General features: G+C 36.2%; 1 protein-coding gene across 4 annotated transcripts in view; it reads left to right on the forward strand.

Moving 5' to 3' along the window:
* Positions 1–4,032: 4,032 nt before the first annotated feature.
* Cwo (clockwork orange) overlaps positions 4,033–19,988 on the forward strand; it is a 30,937-nt gene continuing 14,981 nt past the window's right edge. The window contains exons 1-2 of one of the 4 annotated variants that reach the window (XM_049847200.2): positions 4,033–4,481; positions 15,146–15,202. In XM_049847200.2, the coding sequence (XP_049703157.2) occupies positions 4,423–4,481; positions 15,146–15,202 (116 nt within the window). In that variant the 5' untranslated portion in view covers positions 4,033–4,422. The remainder of the gene's footprint in view (positions 4,482–15,145; positions 15,203–19,988) is intronic. The other 3 variants (XM_049847201.2, XM_049847205.2, XM_049847206.2) reach the window with 3 other exon arrangements.

Genomic DNA, 19,988 nt, shown 5'->3' on the forward strand with positions numbered 1-19,988 from the left:
ACTAAACGCAATGAATCAAGTATTTAATTTTCTATTAAAACTTGCCAAGTAATCATCATTAAAAAGTAACTATTTTTAACTGAGGTATGTGTATGGAACTTGGTACTTATTCAGATCTCACTTCTTTTATAGGCGAAGCATTCCATATTATCGAACTTGGCAGTCTTTCACATTTTGTTTTGGGTGGGATTTCATTTATTTTTGTAAGGTTGTTTATTTTATTTTTTCTTATGATGAAGTTAGTTAAAGAAATGTCTCATTTATACTATCTTTTAGATTTTTTAATATGCACTATGTTTCTTACAAAGAAATGAACTAGATTAACTATGACTAGATTTACCAACTGACTGACATGACATGTTATCATATATTATGTTCGTGGATCAAAGTTACACATTCGTTATTTTCGAAAGTGATTCACACTTGGCCGTTTTCAGATTTTTACTTTACTTTGACTAAATACAAACCTTTGTACCATTCGAAGATATATTATATAAATATAGATAAATTTAGTTCGTTTTAGTTCCTTAGGGGTATAAATTTACACCGGGTATAAAACACCTTCATTATTTTGAAACCGACTCACACTTGGCCATTTTCAGATTTTTCCCTTTACCTTGACATAAATACCTACCTCCATGCCAAATTTCAAGTCAATACGACCATTGGAAGTGGTCTAGGTTTTTGATGAGTGAGTCAGTGAATCAGTGAATCAGTGAATAAGTGAATCAGTCAGTGAGTGTATAGTAAAAATAGCGATTTTCTGACGTCAATATCTCAAGACCTACAATAGGTATATTAATGAAATTTTGTATTTTAGATAAGTGAGGGGGTCTCAACAGATACTAGAAATTTGATATGCGTAAATAAAATAGATTTTGAGTTACAGGGGGGTCGAATTTGGCCCGAAATGGTTCGTGTAATATAACCCACGGCCGGTGTGTCGCCTTTTTTGCTCGAACTTGGCGGACACACTGCCGTGTGTCTAGATATCAGGAGAATATTTAAGGGAGTTTAATATATAGGCATAAGGGAGTTTATAGATGGAGTACATAGGGGATGTAAGGGAGAACCTAAAAAGAAGAAATAAGTGTGACATTATACGTCACCCACTTCGGCAGATCAGCCACTGAATCACCCCATTTGTACACAAATACCTCCTTTTATCAATGCACGAAATTCACGGGCATTAGGTAATCTATGTCACTGGTGCTACAAAACGTGCAACTGTTTATACATGTAACGAAACCCATTCATAACAAATGAACGCGGGTGACAGTGCAATCTCGCCCAGCCCGTGCTACCGCGCCCGCGAGCGCACGTTTGTACCACGTAACAACTAGGTATTCGAAGCTCGGCACGTTTGAAACTAATCCCTTATATTAAACGCAAACAGAAATAAACCTCCCTCGTAACACAACGTTGTGGGGATTCGTTCCAAGTAACACCGAATTTGTACAGGTTTTATATTTGGATATTGTTGAATAACAACTTACAGGAATAAATTACACAAAAGGCTCAGCCCACTGAAAAGGTTTTCCTTGTTTTTGAGATGTAATTAAATTTTGTTTTATAAGAAGTCTTAATTTGTGGACAATAGAGAAAGAAAATTTGTTTGCTCTTTTTTGTTACTTTTTCAAAAGATTGAGTGTTTTCTCCATACATACTTTTTTTCTTCTTCGGCATCCTTGAAGCTTTTTCCGTGTTTCAGACAAAAGTGTTTGATGAATCAGTTACGTAACTAGAGTTCTAAATTAAAAAATAAAACATTTGAAATTCAACTTTTTATAACAAGCTGTTTTGAAGAGTGTCTTTGCCTATTTGTGGACTAGAATGAAAGCCCGGGAAAGAAACAAAACTGCAACTAGTTTTATTTTCACTTTTCACAGTTCAGTGCCTTTTTGCGAAAAATGTCTTCAAATTCTAGTTGTGAAGTGGATTTGTGCAAATGATAGTGAGTACCTTGAGTGTCTTTCAAATCTTAGCCGAGGTACATACATTACTTACCTATAGGTATCGCAATATTGCATAACTTTATCAAATGGAAAATTGAAAAAAGGTTTTGTAGTGTATTGAAAAACGCCGTTTTGGCACACGTGCGGATATTTACCTTTGCAGATTTCGGCAAATTGACCCGTCTCGGAATGCCACACGCTTCAATCGTTGAGTCGGGATTGGATCCCAGTCGAATCAAGTCGGATGTGAATCGTATGTCGCTTAAGTAAAATTAGGAGAATCGGGCCCCAATAAGTGAAACGTTGATACTGAAGATATTATTACGGTATTCAAAACAATATGAGTGTCTTTTAGGTACCTACGTAAAGGCTCTACTCTGTTTTTCATCACCGTGGTAAAAGAAAAGAGAGCGAGAGCATAAAATGTCACACCATACCTACATTATTTTTTTTATTACTTTCCTTCACCTTTTCATCAGCCGACTAGTATCAACGTCCATTTACTTTTCCTCTACGTCACATTCAAATTATGACATCATCGTTTGTCGACAAACTATAGACGGTGACGTGCTAATTCAATGATGGGTCGCGTCGTGGTCTCGTGGTAGCAAGCGTGACGCCCCGTCCATGTCATTGAATATCGTGATATTGCATGATCAATGGAGTCTGATAATCTTGATATGAATTGGCAAAAATAACAACAAAAATAGGATTAGGTACTTACTTATGTTGATTTGTCAATATTGTAATAATGTTTTTGAATATATTTGCATATAGGTAGGTACCTACCCCAGGAACAGTGATCCTAACAAGGATTTTTTTTAAAGACTTAGGTAGCCGTTCTTATCTGTTCTAGTACCGAAGTTGTAATAAAAACTAGAAGCAATGAAAAATCCATTTGCTAAACTACTAATGCTGCGTTAATGGTGAACGCTATTAAAACTTCGTGACATATTAAAATTAGGTCGCACTAAGTAATAGAGTTAGACATTAGACATGGGGTTTTTTTTTTTTTTCAATCCCCATGTACCTACCTACTGACTGAAAACTTAGGTACCTACTTAACTAGAAAACGCCTGAGACTCAAGTAACCGGTGTTAGGTATCGTAGTACAGGCAGTAGGTATTAGCTAGTAGGTACTTGCTCTTTTTTTTTATTTCAAAACTGTCAGTTACACTGCTACTTTCAGGTCACACCTCTTTGAAACTCTGTCTGAAGCAAAAGTACGCCATAACCGGCATAACCCTGAACAGGCCAGCATCATAACCGCTTTTCTCTTTTTTCCATAATTTCCGTTCCGGTCTGCCGTTGTCACGCCACGTGGCCGCGGCGTGGGCGCTGCGTCAACGCCACACCCACGCCAAGACGCGCCCGGGACACGCCTGGCCGATGTTAGTGTCTTATTGGATATTTTTCTGTGTGGGGCAGGTTCCAGTTGTAGCTATAAGTCCTTAGTGAGATAGATTTCTTGAAATATAGGTCCCGCTTGTAAGTACGTGTAGGAGTAAATAATTTACTCCATATAGGTAGTGATTGAAAGGATTAATCTATGTAAGTATTTAATTTGCCATCGACACTTTCAATCACACATCTAAAAAGCTGGTAAAAAGTACTTATTAATGAAGTAGAAACTTTCACTTTGGTTTTGGTTTTATTTGTGAAAAGGTTAAAGGTGGATAGATTTTTTCGAATAAGAAAAATCGTCTGATTTCGCTGTTAGGCACAAATACAATGGTGAAGCATAAATATTATATTTTAAGCTAATTATTACATTTAGACTAGTCATCATAACCACACCACCCCCTATGTTGCAGATTAAGGATCTCGTAACTTTTCATCTATTATTATAACCATAGGGTATACCCCGAGCGCGAAGTATGGTTCGCGCCGCGCCGGTTCAAGCGATAATCACGTCACAGCGGTCACGTGCGGGCGAGCGTGGCCCGGCGCGTCGGCGCGGCAGCCGCGGCAAACTTCTCGACACGAACCTTCACAAAACCTATGCAGGATCCTTCATACAACTCGACTTGAATTGAATACAACCTCAGTATATCCACAAAGTCCTTAGTATTCGAAATATCTACATTTTAGTGTGGAATGTTGAGTTCACGCATCGGAATGTGCGCCGGCATTCCGACGCCCCCCGTCCATATTTTGATGCCGCGCCGTGTCACATGACTGAAACCGGCCGGTGTTTGGTACATCCGTTCAGAGTGGCCGCGAAGCTCTTAGAGTGACGACGTTTGCAACACGCTCCATACATGCAGTTAAATACGATAACAACAATTTATATTTACTGTGATCGTTTATCGAAAATGGATTGCGGCGAACTAACTTAGTGCTACTGTGATTAGTGCTGAACGAATATACCCGTGACGGGAATAAAATGTAAACAGACAACTTGTATTTGATAAATCATCTGCAATTTGTGAAACACAGTGGTTTGTTGTTTTTGTTGTGGTCCCAAATGAATATGGAAACAAGGCATTACTGGGAGGAGAACGGACACTCCGTCAAGTATGACAAGTAAGTTTCATGTGAAATTATCTATTTCCTAGCCTTTCTTTAAACTGATTCTTCATGGTCATGTTTGACAATCGTGTTTGGTGTATTTATTTACAGGAAAGTCGCAGCGATATACCTACGATATTAATTGAAATTATAGGGTATTACGATTTACGCACTGGTTCTACTCACAATTTTTATAAGCAATGCAAAAATTTTCGGGTCGCAATTGATTAGGTATCTCTCTATCAAATTAGGGCTTGTTTATTTGTGATGAAAGTTGATTAATAATTTATTTATAAAATTACGGAACATTGTTTTGTTTAGGCTCGTTCATAAAAAACTTTCTCGCGAGTGACCTTGACCTGAAAATCATTATTCATTTCGTTTAACATTTTCGCTACTTCACGGTCTAAATTATTCGTATTTTGTATCTAAAGGCAGCTGTTTATGGACTTCTAAGTGATTTGATTAGTTTTTCATGAATTTTGCATTGTTATATTAGTAAGGACATAGGTATTTCGCCAGCTGCTATCAATTCAGGTGGATTACCTACCTCTTTGTATGCAGGTATGCTGAAAATGTTGAATAATGTAGTTTTGGCTAATCCAGTTACATGAATTTTAATCGTCTTTTGACATTTCAAGGATAAAGGTATGTTTATCGATATCTTTTAGCTTCGTCTTCTACTACGTTTCATCTTTGTTAAAAGATATAGGTAGGTACCTACTTAACATGAATAAAAAGTATCGATATGTTTGAAGGTAGGTAGTAGGTAGGTATACCATTTGCTTAAGCCTTCCACTTGACTAAATTCAGAAGTCATCAATAGCTTCTTAATTACCTATACTTTTTCCGATTTCCGAGGGTTCTTACAATTAAATATTTTTTAGGAAATTTTTATTTTGTTTTTCTCATAGGACCTACGATATGGACCACTATCCATCGTGCTATCCTTTGGAAGTCGGGTATACCCGAAATTCTTTAGAATGACGAATAGGTACAGGTGACAACTCACCTTTGAGGCATTCGTTTGGTTGTTGAATGATACTTTTCTCGAAAGAAATGGTAATTTATTTTATGTTCATTTTGGTGAAAAAAATACCTACATACCTTTTTTAAATTTTGACTTCGTTCGCTTTTTTATTTTGTTTTTCGGAAATATTACTTACATTTTTGCCACGCAATCGACAAAAATCTCATGCGCCTCAAATTATTTTATTTGCACGGAAAACGATTCGCATTGTTTGTTTTCTTTGCAACACAAGGAGCTTACTTACATCAAACATTATCAAGAGGTTTACTCATGATTCTCGACCTCTTGATTCTTGACCCACAAGCTAAAACTGTAGTTGTACCCAATTTATCAAGGAATTGTCCCATTGGAGTTTAATGTCTTGTTTTTGTTTAATGCACTCGGAATAGTAAACAAAAATGGCCGCGGCCTAATTTAGACCGAGCAGAAGATGGATATTGTGAATGATGTTTTATTTGATTATCAAGTGGTTTAGCTCATTGAATAAAATAGGAAATGCATAATTGCAGCCACATTTATTAACTTAAAGGCCCATATACCAGGATCGGGGCCTTGTCAGAATTATTCGTAAGAGTTACCGCGGCCCTGGTACATAAAGGGCTTAAGAAGGAACATGGTGCGTTTTAGTCAGTAAGAGTCTGACACTCCCTCATGCGGCACCCACAGCGAGGGTTCATTTGATGATTTCTCATGAAAAACCGGTCCGGTACCTGTCTGTTTACTCCAATTTGCAAAATCCATGTTTTAGTATTTTTGAGTTATGGGGGTCTTGCAAAATTCTGATGTTCTGTTTATAGTAGACACTTAGGTAGTGTATATTTACCATTTTGGGAAACTAAGAGTGCTCAGAATGACGTCTAAAATTGATGACGTTGATGTCTGTATCCTAGAATCCATCCCAAGCGCTATATACGGTCTATTTAGAAGACTACCAAGTCCCTGGAACACAAAGGACTCCAGAAGACCCTTAATAGCGGATTGTACTAAATAATAGTGTGATAGTCTTTACTGCCTTCCTAAATGATGGGGTCGTTTGATGAGCTCCATTAAAATGAATACCGTATAAAGCACTGCGTTTGAGTATTCGGGCGTAAAACCATCTTTTTAGTCGGTGAAAGTTGTGCTGTGAGGTGAGATAGATAGAGTCCAGTCACGTGCACTATTCTAGAAAATAGTTTTTTTTTTTAGATTACACCCAAAATAATGATCTACCTTTGGTAACTGATTATGCTGAAACCCTACCAAAATCATGACTAAAATTCTTGTAAAATTCTGCCGATACATGGACGATTCATTTATGAAGTGCAAAAGTCAACCGTAACCCAAAATAAGTCCCTATAAAGGAAACTTCTGAATGTGCTTGTTTGAAAAGAGGAAAAATCCTCGGGTATGAATTAAAAATGTTGCAAACACAAATTACTTACCTTACATAATTTCAAATTATGTAATTTGCGCAACGTTGCCTTTTTCTATAGCCTGAAACGGAAACCTCACATATTCGCACCATTTTCCTCTTTCAAATTCAAATCGCAACTTTTTTGTTTGGTTCTATTTTTAAATGTCGCTTTATTTAACCCCTGGTATTTTGGTCCGGCATTTTGGAAAACGATAATTATGCAATGACACATTTTATTTGTGGTTTCCTTGTATAAATATTTTACATTTACAATACGTTGGAGTTGTTAACAGTTATTAGAGTATTTTTACTGCTTTGTTTACGTTTAAAGTTTGCGACGAATGGGCCAATAGACCTTGAGGTGTGCAACTGACGACAATGTATTTGTAAGAAATACCTACATCTTATCGCATAGTGGAGTAGAGTACGTGGGACCATGAAAGCCTATCGGTCACACAGTTGCAGTTACTTAGTAATTTAGCCGATACTAGTTAATAGGTAGAATATTCTGCAGTTCAATGAATAAAAAGGCTTCAAAGGTCTGGATCAAAGCTGTAGTTTCTTTTATGTAAGAGTAGCTGTCTGGGGTGGTCTCCTGAAGCTTCTTCGATTTATGTTCCTACCTACTTAGTTTTAACTTACTTAAGTAGTTCAATACATAAACTAGTTGCGATATGTTATGGTCAGCTTCATGGGTGTGTAAATCTGTGCCACTTGCAGCCAAAGTGACGTCATACAAACTTGTTTATATTTTATTTATAGCACAGAGTTCAATGCTACATATGTTTCAGAGCCAATCACCAATAATGCGCACCTGACTTTCTCTATCACGAAATTGGTGGGCGCCATATTTCATTTTACGTCTCTTTTCAAATCGGTCTTACTAGTTAGAAAAAATACATATGTATATCGTTGGGTACTTACGTGCACTAGATAGGTACATTACATAAATATATTCACGTAATAGCTACAAATACAATGTATGCATCGTCCGTTACGTAAACTATTTCCGATAACTATTAAAATACGCTAAGCAGGTAGGTATTTCAGTTGCAGGCTGCGCTCGAAAATCCCAATTTGATTAATTCGACATCCAAATAGATTATTGTGATTTGTGGCGAAAGCGAAGCGAAAATAACACCTCGATAACACGTGACAAGAGCTCGGAGGAAGCGGGGCGAGGGGCGGCGCGGGGAATGCACGCGCCGTCGCCGCGTCCTCCACACGCCGCGCAAAACGTGACCGCGCCGACACGCACACATAGCCAACGCGTAAAACACGTAATATTATGCACGCACACATAAAGATGCTCACGTTCGAATCGCCTGACTCTATTTGTGGTATACCCAACTGTTTTAGGATTTGTATGGTTTTTCTTATGCTCCTGCTACACCTGCGTTAGCGTTAACGTTAATGTCAATGGCCAACTACGCGTTACTTATAGCATTAAAAATGCGTGTTGGCTACACTTACGCAAAGAGTTAATCCCTCATGAAGTAACGCGTTAACATACATTAAAGAGATTAAACTCAGATACACAAAATAATTCTAAAAACTAAAGCTTTCTCATTTGACCATTCCATTACCGTGCTCGTAAAATGCAGTTACAACTTAAACAAAGTATCTACACTCGTCCTTGCATGCGTGCAATGAGATGGCATTAATGTAGCCAACATCACTTAGCGCTATAAGCTACGCACTAAAACCCTTTGATGCGTCCAAAAAACCGACACCCGAGTTATCGCTTAACGTTTAATGCTATTTATATTGCCATTAGTATAAATTGACATTAAAACGTTGGCCACATCTGCGTAATGCCAAAATTTAACGCGTTAAGACGCAGGTGTAGCAGTAGCATTATGAATACTAAATGGTTAAACTGGAATTATGTCATAAAGGAGTTATGTTTGGACTCGGAGCGGTTATAGGATTTTTAATTTTATTTCAGCTTGTATTTTTCATTACGTTGTAAGTTGCGTTGGTTGGATTTGGTAAATTGGTATTAGGGTGAAAAGAACGGAAAAGTTGGAGTATTTTTAAGGATTCTTTGGTGTTTATGCTTTGATGTGGTTATGTATTGTACGTCAGACATTATTGATCTGTTGCATAATGCAAGTATTATTCGAGGAGACGAGACATATCGCAGTGGATGCCGCGTGACGTGATTCATGCATGATTCAACACACAAGTCCTACACGTAGCACATTGGAAATTGTTTATTTACGCACAAGTTGAGCATGTACCCATATTTTTTTCCTTTTTAAAGTATTGCCAGCTTCTTTTTTAAGGAAAAGGGATGCTTTTCATACTTCATTATTGGACTTCATCAATTTTACGCTGAAAATCTCAGATTTTTATGTAAATAATACTGCCTGAATATATGTATAGCTATATTTCGATGTTTTATTTATTATATTGAGTAGATATCTACTTGGGTATTCAAACCACATTTTTACAAGACTTCAATGTCACTATGGCGACATGTTAATTGTACATAGAATATAAATAGAATGCTGGTGTTAAACAATCAGTTTTGGTAGAAATTGCTATTTTTAGCGCTTGAAACATTACTACTGTCATGCTAATTACGACAATTGATGCTTCTAAAATTCATTTCGATCGTTATTGATGTATTAATTTTTGGTAAGTGCTCAAGTAAGTAGGTACCTAAGTACCTACTGTAATTTAAATAATTTCCAGTGAGTGAGGCTCACTTTGTGTCTAAAAGTATTTTCTTTTGAATTTTTTATTCGTGCATGAAAATATTAAAATACTTACCATCTGAATATTATAGAAAACCTCTCATTTCCTTATTAAAAATGTATGTATGTAACGTTATTAAGATAAAAAAAAACTTTTTACTTCTAATGCCAAAAATTTACAGTGATTCAATTTTTGCTGCTGCAGTTGCAATGTTTCATACCTAGGTTTTTAATTAATTCTTATTAGATATAAAAGAACATAACGTTGTAGTAAGTATCTACTAAATAATATGTAGTAAATGAAGCAGGTCGCTTTAGGAAGTGTTCCCGTACTCCCGAAATATGACATTGATTTTGGAATTTTCCGATACCCAGGCAAACAACGTGACTTGCCCATACCTACACGGATACCTACAAAATGGCACCTATAATACATAATTACTTACCTACCTACACATCTGTATCATTTCGCGGGAAAACAGGCTTGATGTTATGAGGCTTCACTTAATTAAATATTCTTATCTCAACTAGACTTACTATGACAAAAATCTACCTTGCAAATGTTGCCATGTCTACAGAGTTCACGGTCAAAGCCAATATTATTTTCAGCGATCCAAAATATCATCAGCGTTTTTCTTGTCCCATTGCAGGGCCTGCCTGTCTCATATAAAGAGAGAATAAGCATTAATCGCGATTGTTCAAATCAGATTGGCATCAGTGTAGGATCAGAAAGACTATACACAAACGTTGTACGCTTCCAAAAAGATGGTCTCATTTAGAATAGCAAGAAACGCCATTCACATCCTGCATACCCAGAGAGGTCATTTGTTGATCCCATCCAAAAACAATGGTTCCGAAATATACGTAGGCCTAAATAACAGTGGATTGAATGGTCATTGTACTAGGATAGCATGTTAGTCATCGGTTCATCGCAGCCCATTCGTCATAGTACACGTGTAGAGGTAGGCACGTGTTGCGAATACCATCTATTTACTGCTAACGCACTTTGCAACTCTGTTGCAGTGTAGGGTTGCCACATAATTGTTCTAATGTGGATAATCGCTTTAATAAGTTCAGCGTGTGACACGTCTGCAACTGGTTTAACTAGGTAATTGTGTGGCTAGGACAAAAAACATGAATTATGCGTAAAAATATCTGGTCTTTCCAACATTATTAAATGTAAAGTATGTATAAAAAATCAAGTAAGACAAGACTCCATGACTGTTAAAACGACGCCAATCCTCGGAGGAAAATCCGATTCACAAAATCTCATTCATTCCGACTAACTTATAACCGCCTCGAAGCCATAAAAAAGAAAAGAAATCACAAAATCCCAAAATAAAATCACAAAAATTTCCTTACTAAGTTACCTAAACAATGCTGATCCTAATCCGGAATTTTCCGAACGGATGGAGAACCTAGGTGCGGGTATTTATGTCCTACGAAGCACGTTTCCCACCCTTTTATAGAACGTGGTACATTTAATTACCACGTTGGAGTTTTCCTCTAAGGAGTATCAGAGGGAGTTAGGGGTTGGCAATTATGTAAGAAGCCCAGTTATTCTCGTACAGGGAAAATAACGGCTTAATATAATAATTACTTTAGTCAGCACGTTGGGACTGAATGGACCTCAATTAAATTAATGAATTAGAAGTGGAAGTGTATTCTTAGATTTGCAAAGGTTTAATTTTGATTTGAATAATTTATTGTGGCTAACTTTGATTACTGGGAGTTTTATTGTTTTAAATCGGAATATTCGACGAGTTTAGGCCACGTTTCCATCACGGCTGCTGTAACGTGCTTTTTGCAACAGGAAGGTATTTATAAATTCATAGATTTTGTTACAAAGAGTTCTGTTTTAAATATAAGATAAGAATTGCTGCTCTAGCAATTGTCTAAAACAGTGATCTTCATATTGTGAGATACTTCAATCTATTAAAAACTAATACGTAGAATATAATTTTAATATAGCATTCTTTTAAACACGGAACAAACTCTTTTATTTTTATCAAAATAATTTATTAAAATACAAATAATCAATTATGTCAAATAAATTAAACAACTTGCACTTTTAAATTGCCAAGGAGAATTTAGCCAATAAATCAAAGAATTTGAATATTGTTTCAAGCCACCGAGGTGATTGCTCATTCTTTCTGTAGAGAGGCTTAAGAAGGCGACTGACAACAAATTTTCAAATATAAGAGAGGTCATAGCCCATACCTCTCGCGCACCTCCATCATCCGCTGGTTCTCAAACTAGCTGTCGCGATGTTCCGCCGAAACGATATAAAGTATGGCAACAATTATCAAATAAAAAAGCCTATGAAAATAAGGTTATTCGTAACTCCAAAGTGAGCTATCCTGAACTTATTTTGTAGGTAACTTGTGTTATTTTGCACAATGTCACTGAAGCTTGCAAACAATGCAACTAGAGCAACACGTGCGAAATGACGTCATTACAACAAACAGGTGCCAACATGGCGTATCTATGTGTCAACAAACAAGTACTTAAGAGCACACGCTACCAGAATCTCTTAAAACTACGTGATTAAAGTATTGACGCAATACCGGTTCTTCTTTAGAAATTACCTAAAACTTTTATTGTTGGTAGGGCTGCCATTTCGAATTTCGCCAAACCCGGACAAATATTTAAAAAAACCCGGACATTTGGCGTAAATAGCATTTTTTCCCCGGACGAGTCCGTTTTTTTTTGTTTAACAAAACAAGACCTAATTTTTAATATTACCATATTACTTAAATTCAATGAGGTCCTTCCTTACATGAAAAGTCAGGGCCTCTCTAGCTCATGTAGTACCTAGTATTGAAAGATTATGACTTAATGTATTTCGAAGGTCATTATTAAGAAAGCTCATATGGAAACTAGGAGTTACCTTCTTGATAGGTTAGACAAAAAAATTTTGAAAAATACAAACAACTTTAAAGTGAAGTCGCCGCGAGCGCAGCGAGCGCGAAAATTTTTGAGTTTTGGGTCACTAAAGCACCTAAACTTGTATAATAAAAAAATCCGCAATGTGAAGAAGCCGCAAGCGAAGCGAGCGCAAAATTTTTTGAATATTGGGATATTAAAATAGCTAAACGGAAAAAAAATGTGTTAAGAAAAGAAGCCGCGAGCGGAGCGAGCGCAAAAATTTTGGAGTTTTGGGACACTTCGACTTCTGCATTATTAGGCGCCCGGGTAATTCGCATCCCCAGGCACCATAGGTTAAGATGGCCCTATGAAAAATGTCCGGGTTTTCCCCGGACACTTCTTGAAACCCCGCCCGGACGGCCCCCGGACGGCCTCCAAACGAGGACAAATCCGGGGAAACCCGGACGGATGGCAGCCCTAATTGTTGGAGAAATCCTTAAACTTGCATCATCATCACTCTTTCTTTGTAAAATAAGAAGCCGTTATGAGTGATTCCTTAAGCATGATGATGTCAGTGCAATTGCATATGGAGTGCACTTGATTGGAGGTCAAATGTTTATTGAATGCCTCATTAATTTTCTTGCAAATAAGACAGAAGAATTCTGAGATCTAACTGCAACTTTATCAAGTCACAAATAGTGGGCTAATCAATAGGCTTCTTCTTTGTGAGTCGATGGCTATCGAATCGTTATTTGGTTAGTGGCTTATATCCGAAGCTTAGACCCCAATACAGTTGGGAAAAGATAAATGAGGATGCTGGCTGGCACAGTATTCCATAAAGGGCCTGGATATCTTCGCTATGTACGTAAATAACACATTGCAACCATTATGCTGGATGGTAATGGTATGGCAATAATCTACGATTGTTCATTGATAAGATTTATGAGGAGCGTGCTTATGAGAATATTGTGATTCTACCTCTATGCGTTCCTTGGTAGGTACTGTTATATGAAATACTTTGAGTAAAATTTTACTCAAAAGTTGAATTACAGCTAAGTCCCTATTGAAGAAGAGCCGGCAAAAACTTTACTTCTACTACTTATGGCAATATTAATTTATTTACTTGAATAAATAAGGTAGTCGTAACGGTTGTTAAGCTCTACATTGTGAATCATTCATTATGAACATGATATTGAACGAAATATTAATACCATTGATACTTGTAGTGTTCAATTACGGATGACTAATTCAGGCATGTAGTAATAATATGAATTAGAAGATCAATTCATTGAATATGAAATAATCGTTTCCTCAAGTGAGGAAGTAGTACGATTTTCAAATCCAAGGTCCAAAGCGTATAAAATATAAAGTATATACTTTATTTGTGCAAATAATGTAAGAAATAAACTAAAGATAAATAGAATAACAAACAAACATGATACAATGCAGAAAAAGGAAGAAAACCATGCATTAGTAGCATGATGAGAGCCACATGATCCAATTAACACTTCGGCCGTTCAAATAAGTTGAGTAGAAAGAAAACATTTCCAAGTACATAATTCAAATTTCACAAGAAATCTGATCACAGTGAATTGGAAAACGTGACCCTTTTAATAAGCAAAGTTTTTATCAGATGATCTTCGTTAATTTGAATTTTTAACCTTATGCCGCACCTACCTAAGGTGAACTTGGAGGGTGCATCACAACGTGCTAAGCTTGGATCAGTAGTCAATTTAAGTTACCAATTAAACACATGTTGATCCTCGTGTCCTTGATTTAAGGATACAATGATGTCATCAATTGAAGTCACGATCACCAGACGTCTCTTTCTTAATTAATTTATAAAAGGACATAAAGAATTTATTAAATAATTGCTCGCTTGATTGTGAAGTAGGTAAATCTTCCGCTGTGTTTATTTTGATTGATCTTTTTAATCAATTATCCTCAAATGTGATAACAGGTTCATAACCATTTCGTTTTCTGAGAGACGTGTTCGAGGCGCGTGACTTTCAGTAAACAGTGATAAGTACATAAGACTACACAAACATTGATTATGTTTTAAAATACCTGTGTGAGTTGTGAAGAATAATTTTATGGCAGGATTCACATATTGCCATGCAATTTTGCCGATTTGCCATAGATACAGTACAAAGGCTCTGCCAAAAATAGATCGATGAAGTCATTCGTATGGAATAACAATATACACTTTAAATAAACTGGTGCACGTGTTGAGTTTATCATGATAAGGCAAAACTAACATACGGTTGATTGATGCGTGCTTGCAGATTATTTTACTACAATATTATATTTCAGATCGGGTTTATAATAAGTGTACCATTTATGGTCACAGTTCGTGTGGGCTGGTTCGGCGCAATGTACGTTAAGTTTGTTTGACTAAGATTACTAGTGGATGACTAAGATTATATTTTGTTGGATTATTGCTCATAAAAATGCCTTCAGAGATCAATAGTTAATGCTGCAATGCTGGGAACGCTAATTGTGTTTGTTATTTGTGCGAACATTTTTGATCCAAGGATATTACCCTGTGGAACGCTGACGATAATGTTACGTTTATCGCTGAAGTGATTCATATCAATCTGTTATTATTTTCTCCGTTTTTAGGAATAATCTTTTAAGTCAGTTACGCGTTTTATTCTTTTGCTTAATAAGTTAAATTTTTCAGGAGCAGAATAAGCGGGATGGTGTCAGACGCTCTCGCCAGGTCTAGGAATACCCCGAGGCAAGTGCCTCACTTTTACTATCTATTTGTCTAGGTAATTGTCTCGTCGTCTTCAGCATATACTTTGCTATCCATATAAATGTTTATTAGCGATTAATGTTGATAAGCTTTCGCTGTTTGAGGAGTGCAGGATAAGATAGGGTGTGATCAACTTCGTCTTTGTCATAATTGGCAAGTAACATTTTTGAAAAATAGAAGATAGTTCAAAATTGCGTTATTATAACTTATAGGAAATTGTTTAAAACGTCATCTGACCTAGGAATGAGTCGTCATCGTGCAGATTAGTTCCAATACCTACTGCATGATTATTTATAATAAAATAACTTCCTTGTAAGTTGTAACGCATGATGTTATCTATAGTCTCGATACGAGTTAGTATGACAAGATTCATAAAAGCTATAAAAACATATTTTTTTTGTAAAAGTCAGTGTACTTTAAGCAGAATCTTCTAGTCTTAATAATATCTAAGAATTACAACCATAGTTAGACCATGACCTTTACTGCATCCAAGTAAGTGCAGTGAAAAACGTGATCGCAAGGTTATAAATAATATCCTGCACATGAATAAATAACGTTTCCAGAAAGTCTTAGCAATATCACCTAAGCTAGAACACATTGTCGTGCACGTTCGTGTATTTGCTACTGAAACCTGTCATATCTGTGAGTGTATTCTTATCATCTGCTGGTTCGACTTTGTGTAGTATTATCAAAGATACAGGGTCTGATTTCGACTGGCTCGCAGTTTGGTTTGGTTATCGTCTGAGTGTTACGTCACGGAGTCGGTTAGACTGTTCGTAGTTTGCGCAACGCTCCTCGTGGTGCACAACGTGACTGGCTGGCACACGTGTCGGCCCATGCTGTACGTCGAACACCTACTGCTTATTAATACCTGATACGATATTTAGATCTTGGAACACTGTTCTATATTTCCTTTTTTGAAATTCTCTATTTTGAATATCGACAAAAATATCAGCTTTAGGGAAAGGAAAAATTCCGCTTCTTTTATGCAGTGTTGTGAATTAATTAGCGCTTGCGACGCAGCTGTCTCCATTATTTTGATTGTGAATGACGTTACAGACTCGTGTCAACTAATCAATAAATATTGTGATCGCGTAATAGTTTACAATCATTTTGCTTAGTTCAACTAGGTATTCTCTATCTACGTTACAATTTAGTTTCGGCAATTATTTTCTTAAATTTTGTTATTCTTAGTTCATTGTCATTCGTGTCAATCAATATACAATATGTACCTATTAGGTCTATGTATTTTCTTATTTACATCGACGAAATATTAGGAGAAATAATCTTAGGGATAGATTACTCTGACTTTCGCTTTCACCTTCGGGGAAGTCAACAAGCATTTCCATTCCATACATACGTATGCTGTAGATTGGTAGATTGTAGCTCGATTCGCATATCACGTTTGCGCCCACGCGCTCTCCGTCTTTATAAATAGGGCAATCACTTATTTTAGGACAATGTTTATTGTTTATTCAGAATGTGCCTAGCTGTTAATTGCAAGTAATGCGTTTTATATCGTAGATTGTGCAAGCTAGCAATCGAACGTTCTAGACTTACCTACGCCTTGTCCACGTGCACATTTCAATGTCAAGGACTTTTACGTAAATGTCAAAATATGCAAACAAATGTAAATAAGTGTTAGGTAAGATTGTTCTGAGAGATGTTTTGTTATTTTCTATTGTTTTATAACAGACTTGCTTAAACTTGTTGCACGTTTGGATATTAACGAAACTAAAGACTGTACCTTTTTGGAAGTCCGTAGCCGGGTCACTGCTTAGTAATATAAACAAGTAAAATATGATGATTACCTTTATGAATTAAACAGATTCAATGTGAAGAACATAAGGAACCTCAAACGTATCTCCTCCAAAAATCACTAATTAAAAACAATTAATTTCTGCAAATCTAACAAAAACAATTATGTACAAATACAGTCTTCTAGTTACCAGTTGTACTTGAAAATATTAAAATGCCGGACAATCGTGTAAATGAATAAATTAATACTATGTATTTAATACGTAGATTGCACAAATGATCTGAGTGAAGCATTTGACGAAGGTAAGCACACTGGCGTAGCCTCCCCCAAGGCTCACTTGAGGTAGTTTAAGTACAGGGTCGTTTGCAAGTAAACGGTAACATAAAACTTCGTATAAGTCTAGTAAATAATCGTATGCAGACTACTTAAAAAACATGTTTGTTAACGTGTCATAAAGTCATAAGTATAAGAATTCCTAGAAAATGATAATTTGTTGGTTTGTTGGATTTCGTCATTCCAAAATAAAACAGGGATAGATTTATTTTCTGCAGTAAATACCTAGTGGTAGTAAAATACATAACATCATTTCATTTAAAAGTAGAAGACTCAAAGGTATGTACTGCAGGTATCCCGTGATTTTAAAGTCCCATACCTACAAAAAAAATATTTTTTCTAAATCAGATGTGTCATGACACGTCGTATTTAGATATAATTCCGCAAGGAGGTTCATTCGTCTTTGAGTCGCCCTTGTCACGCGCTTGGAGTCAGGTGATGTCTTAACCTAGTTCCTCTGTAGAACCTTCGAACGTCTTCCACATTGTGTAGGATATTATATGTATATGTATAGATAGGTCAATGGACTTTTATCGAGCACGTGGAAAAGATAACGTGTCAAGGCTGATTCAGGGAAATTGGGAAATTAGAGACAGTTTTTTTTAGAAATAGGCTGTTCGATTATTGTCGTTGTATAGAGGATTTTGAAATTACGTACGTTGCAGTGTTATCGGCTTATGGTTATGCATTCATTTTTACTAGCCTGACTGCGCCAGAAGGAGTTTTCGTTGCTAAGCCATAAGAGAATGTCGCCTCTGAAAGAGAAAAACCCTGAAAGGAGAAAAATCCTAATCATTTTACGAGTAACATAATTGCAGTAGGCTTGGCTCTCTTATCAATTGTAGGTACATTCTACGTTCACGATAACAGACATGTGTAAGCTATCATGTGATACAGAACAACGTTAGAAATGACTAAGTTCTTGAAAGACTGCTATTTCCTCATTCAAACAGTTGATTCTTGTGCCTCAGAAATTCTCGTAACGATAAAGTTTGAAATTAATATTTTTAAAAATAAGGATAATCACCAAAAAAGTCTTCTTGACCTTTCAAAATTATTACGATGTGTTAAAATTACATAAACCAAAATTTCGTGAAACCTAAAAAATGAAGGGGAATTTAACACATTGTTTATCTCGGTTATGAACGAAAATACCAAAAAAGACCCTCTGAGTCTGAATTGAAATACTTTCTATTTAAATCTTCGTCTCTTAGGGCGGTTTGTTTTTCCTCTTTTTCAAAAACGGTTATATCATCGCTTTTCCTAACATGTTATAAATAAGCAGTAAATACGGAAAAAGGAACTCATTCATTGTTTATGTTTAAGTATGAATCCGCTTTGTTTTTTTTGTAACACTTGGTGTTTATGAACGAATTTTCACTTTTAGAGGAAAATATATCTATTAAATAAGAACCTGGCTCATTTCTTAAAACTTGGCTGCAAAACGTCAAAAAATTACAAAAGATAGCTTCTACTAGAACTGTAAACCTTGTAAAGCACTGGTACTCGGCTACCTACATCCGGTTAGACTGGAAGCCAACCCCAACATAGTTGGGAAAAAGGCTCGGAGGACGAGCTTCTAGAACACCCAACCTTTCACCACTTATTATGTGTTTTTGGTTGAAAGAAGTGGCTCAACAAACTCCCCAGCAACACACAACTATGGTCTCAAGAGGTTAAGGTTTTCCTGGATGACAAGACACAAAGTTCGCTAACTTCGTGTGTGTAGGTAATATGGATTCATGTTTATCAATTAAATAGTAGTTATAGATATGAACGAACAGTCACGAGGGTGTCTTTATCAGTTCAATAAACAATTTCAGACATAAAAAGTGATAAGGCTATTTGTAGTTAGTGACCATTTTTAATTTCTCTATTATCTGTCACGCGTTGATTTTGTACCTTGATTTTTGAAACCATTTTTTGTATTTTTTTGCTTCTTTTATGGATTTTGTTAATTCATTCGATTCAGGGCTGATTTTTCAATCGCCGGATAACTTTTATCTGAGGAATATGTTTGACGTTTTGACAGCTTTTGTATGGAAAAAATGTCAACCCGCCATATTTATTCCTCAGATAGAAGTTAACTGAGGATTGAAAAATCAGCCCTCAGTGTGATAGTTATAGATAAATGGTAATGTGATATTATTACTTGACCACAATGTGCTACAAATAGATAAAATCAATCCAGTTTATCTAGTCCATTATTTTTCGTACTTATACCGAAAAACTCCAAAAAATCGTTAATTTAAATCGGATATCGCCTAATCACAATAATTATTTTCTTATTCGCTTAATTTCGTCACGTTTGTCGGCTCACGTGCTTCACGTGTCGTGAACAAGAGGCGAATGAACTTAGTTTACCACCACCACGCTTGTCTAGACAAGACAAAGGCGTTTATTCAGCCTCAAAAGGATGTAAAACCTTTTTGCAATGTAAAGGAATTTATTACTTCCGGAAAACATTTTTAAACTAGTTTGTTACTGCTTTTTTATTCAGTTCGTCTAATTAGATCCGCTTTGTCGGCGAATTGTTTATTTCGGTTTTTTTTTATTCTATGAAAAGATGGTCAGTTAAAAAAACCATAATAATCAAAAATAGCTTTTAACTTTGCGAGTTAAAAACGTGACTCACTACGTTTTTCGTCAATGGCTAGTCCCTGACTAAAGGTCAAT

Source organism: Helicoverpa armigera, chromosome 4, assembly GCF_030705265.1.
Source record: "Helicoverpa armigera isolate CAAS_96S chromosome 4, ASM3070526v1, whole genome shotgun sequence".
In the NCBI taxonomy this organism is placed as follows: Eukaryota; Metazoa; Arthropoda; class Insecta; order Lepidoptera; family Noctuidae; genus Helicoverpa; species Helicoverpa armigera.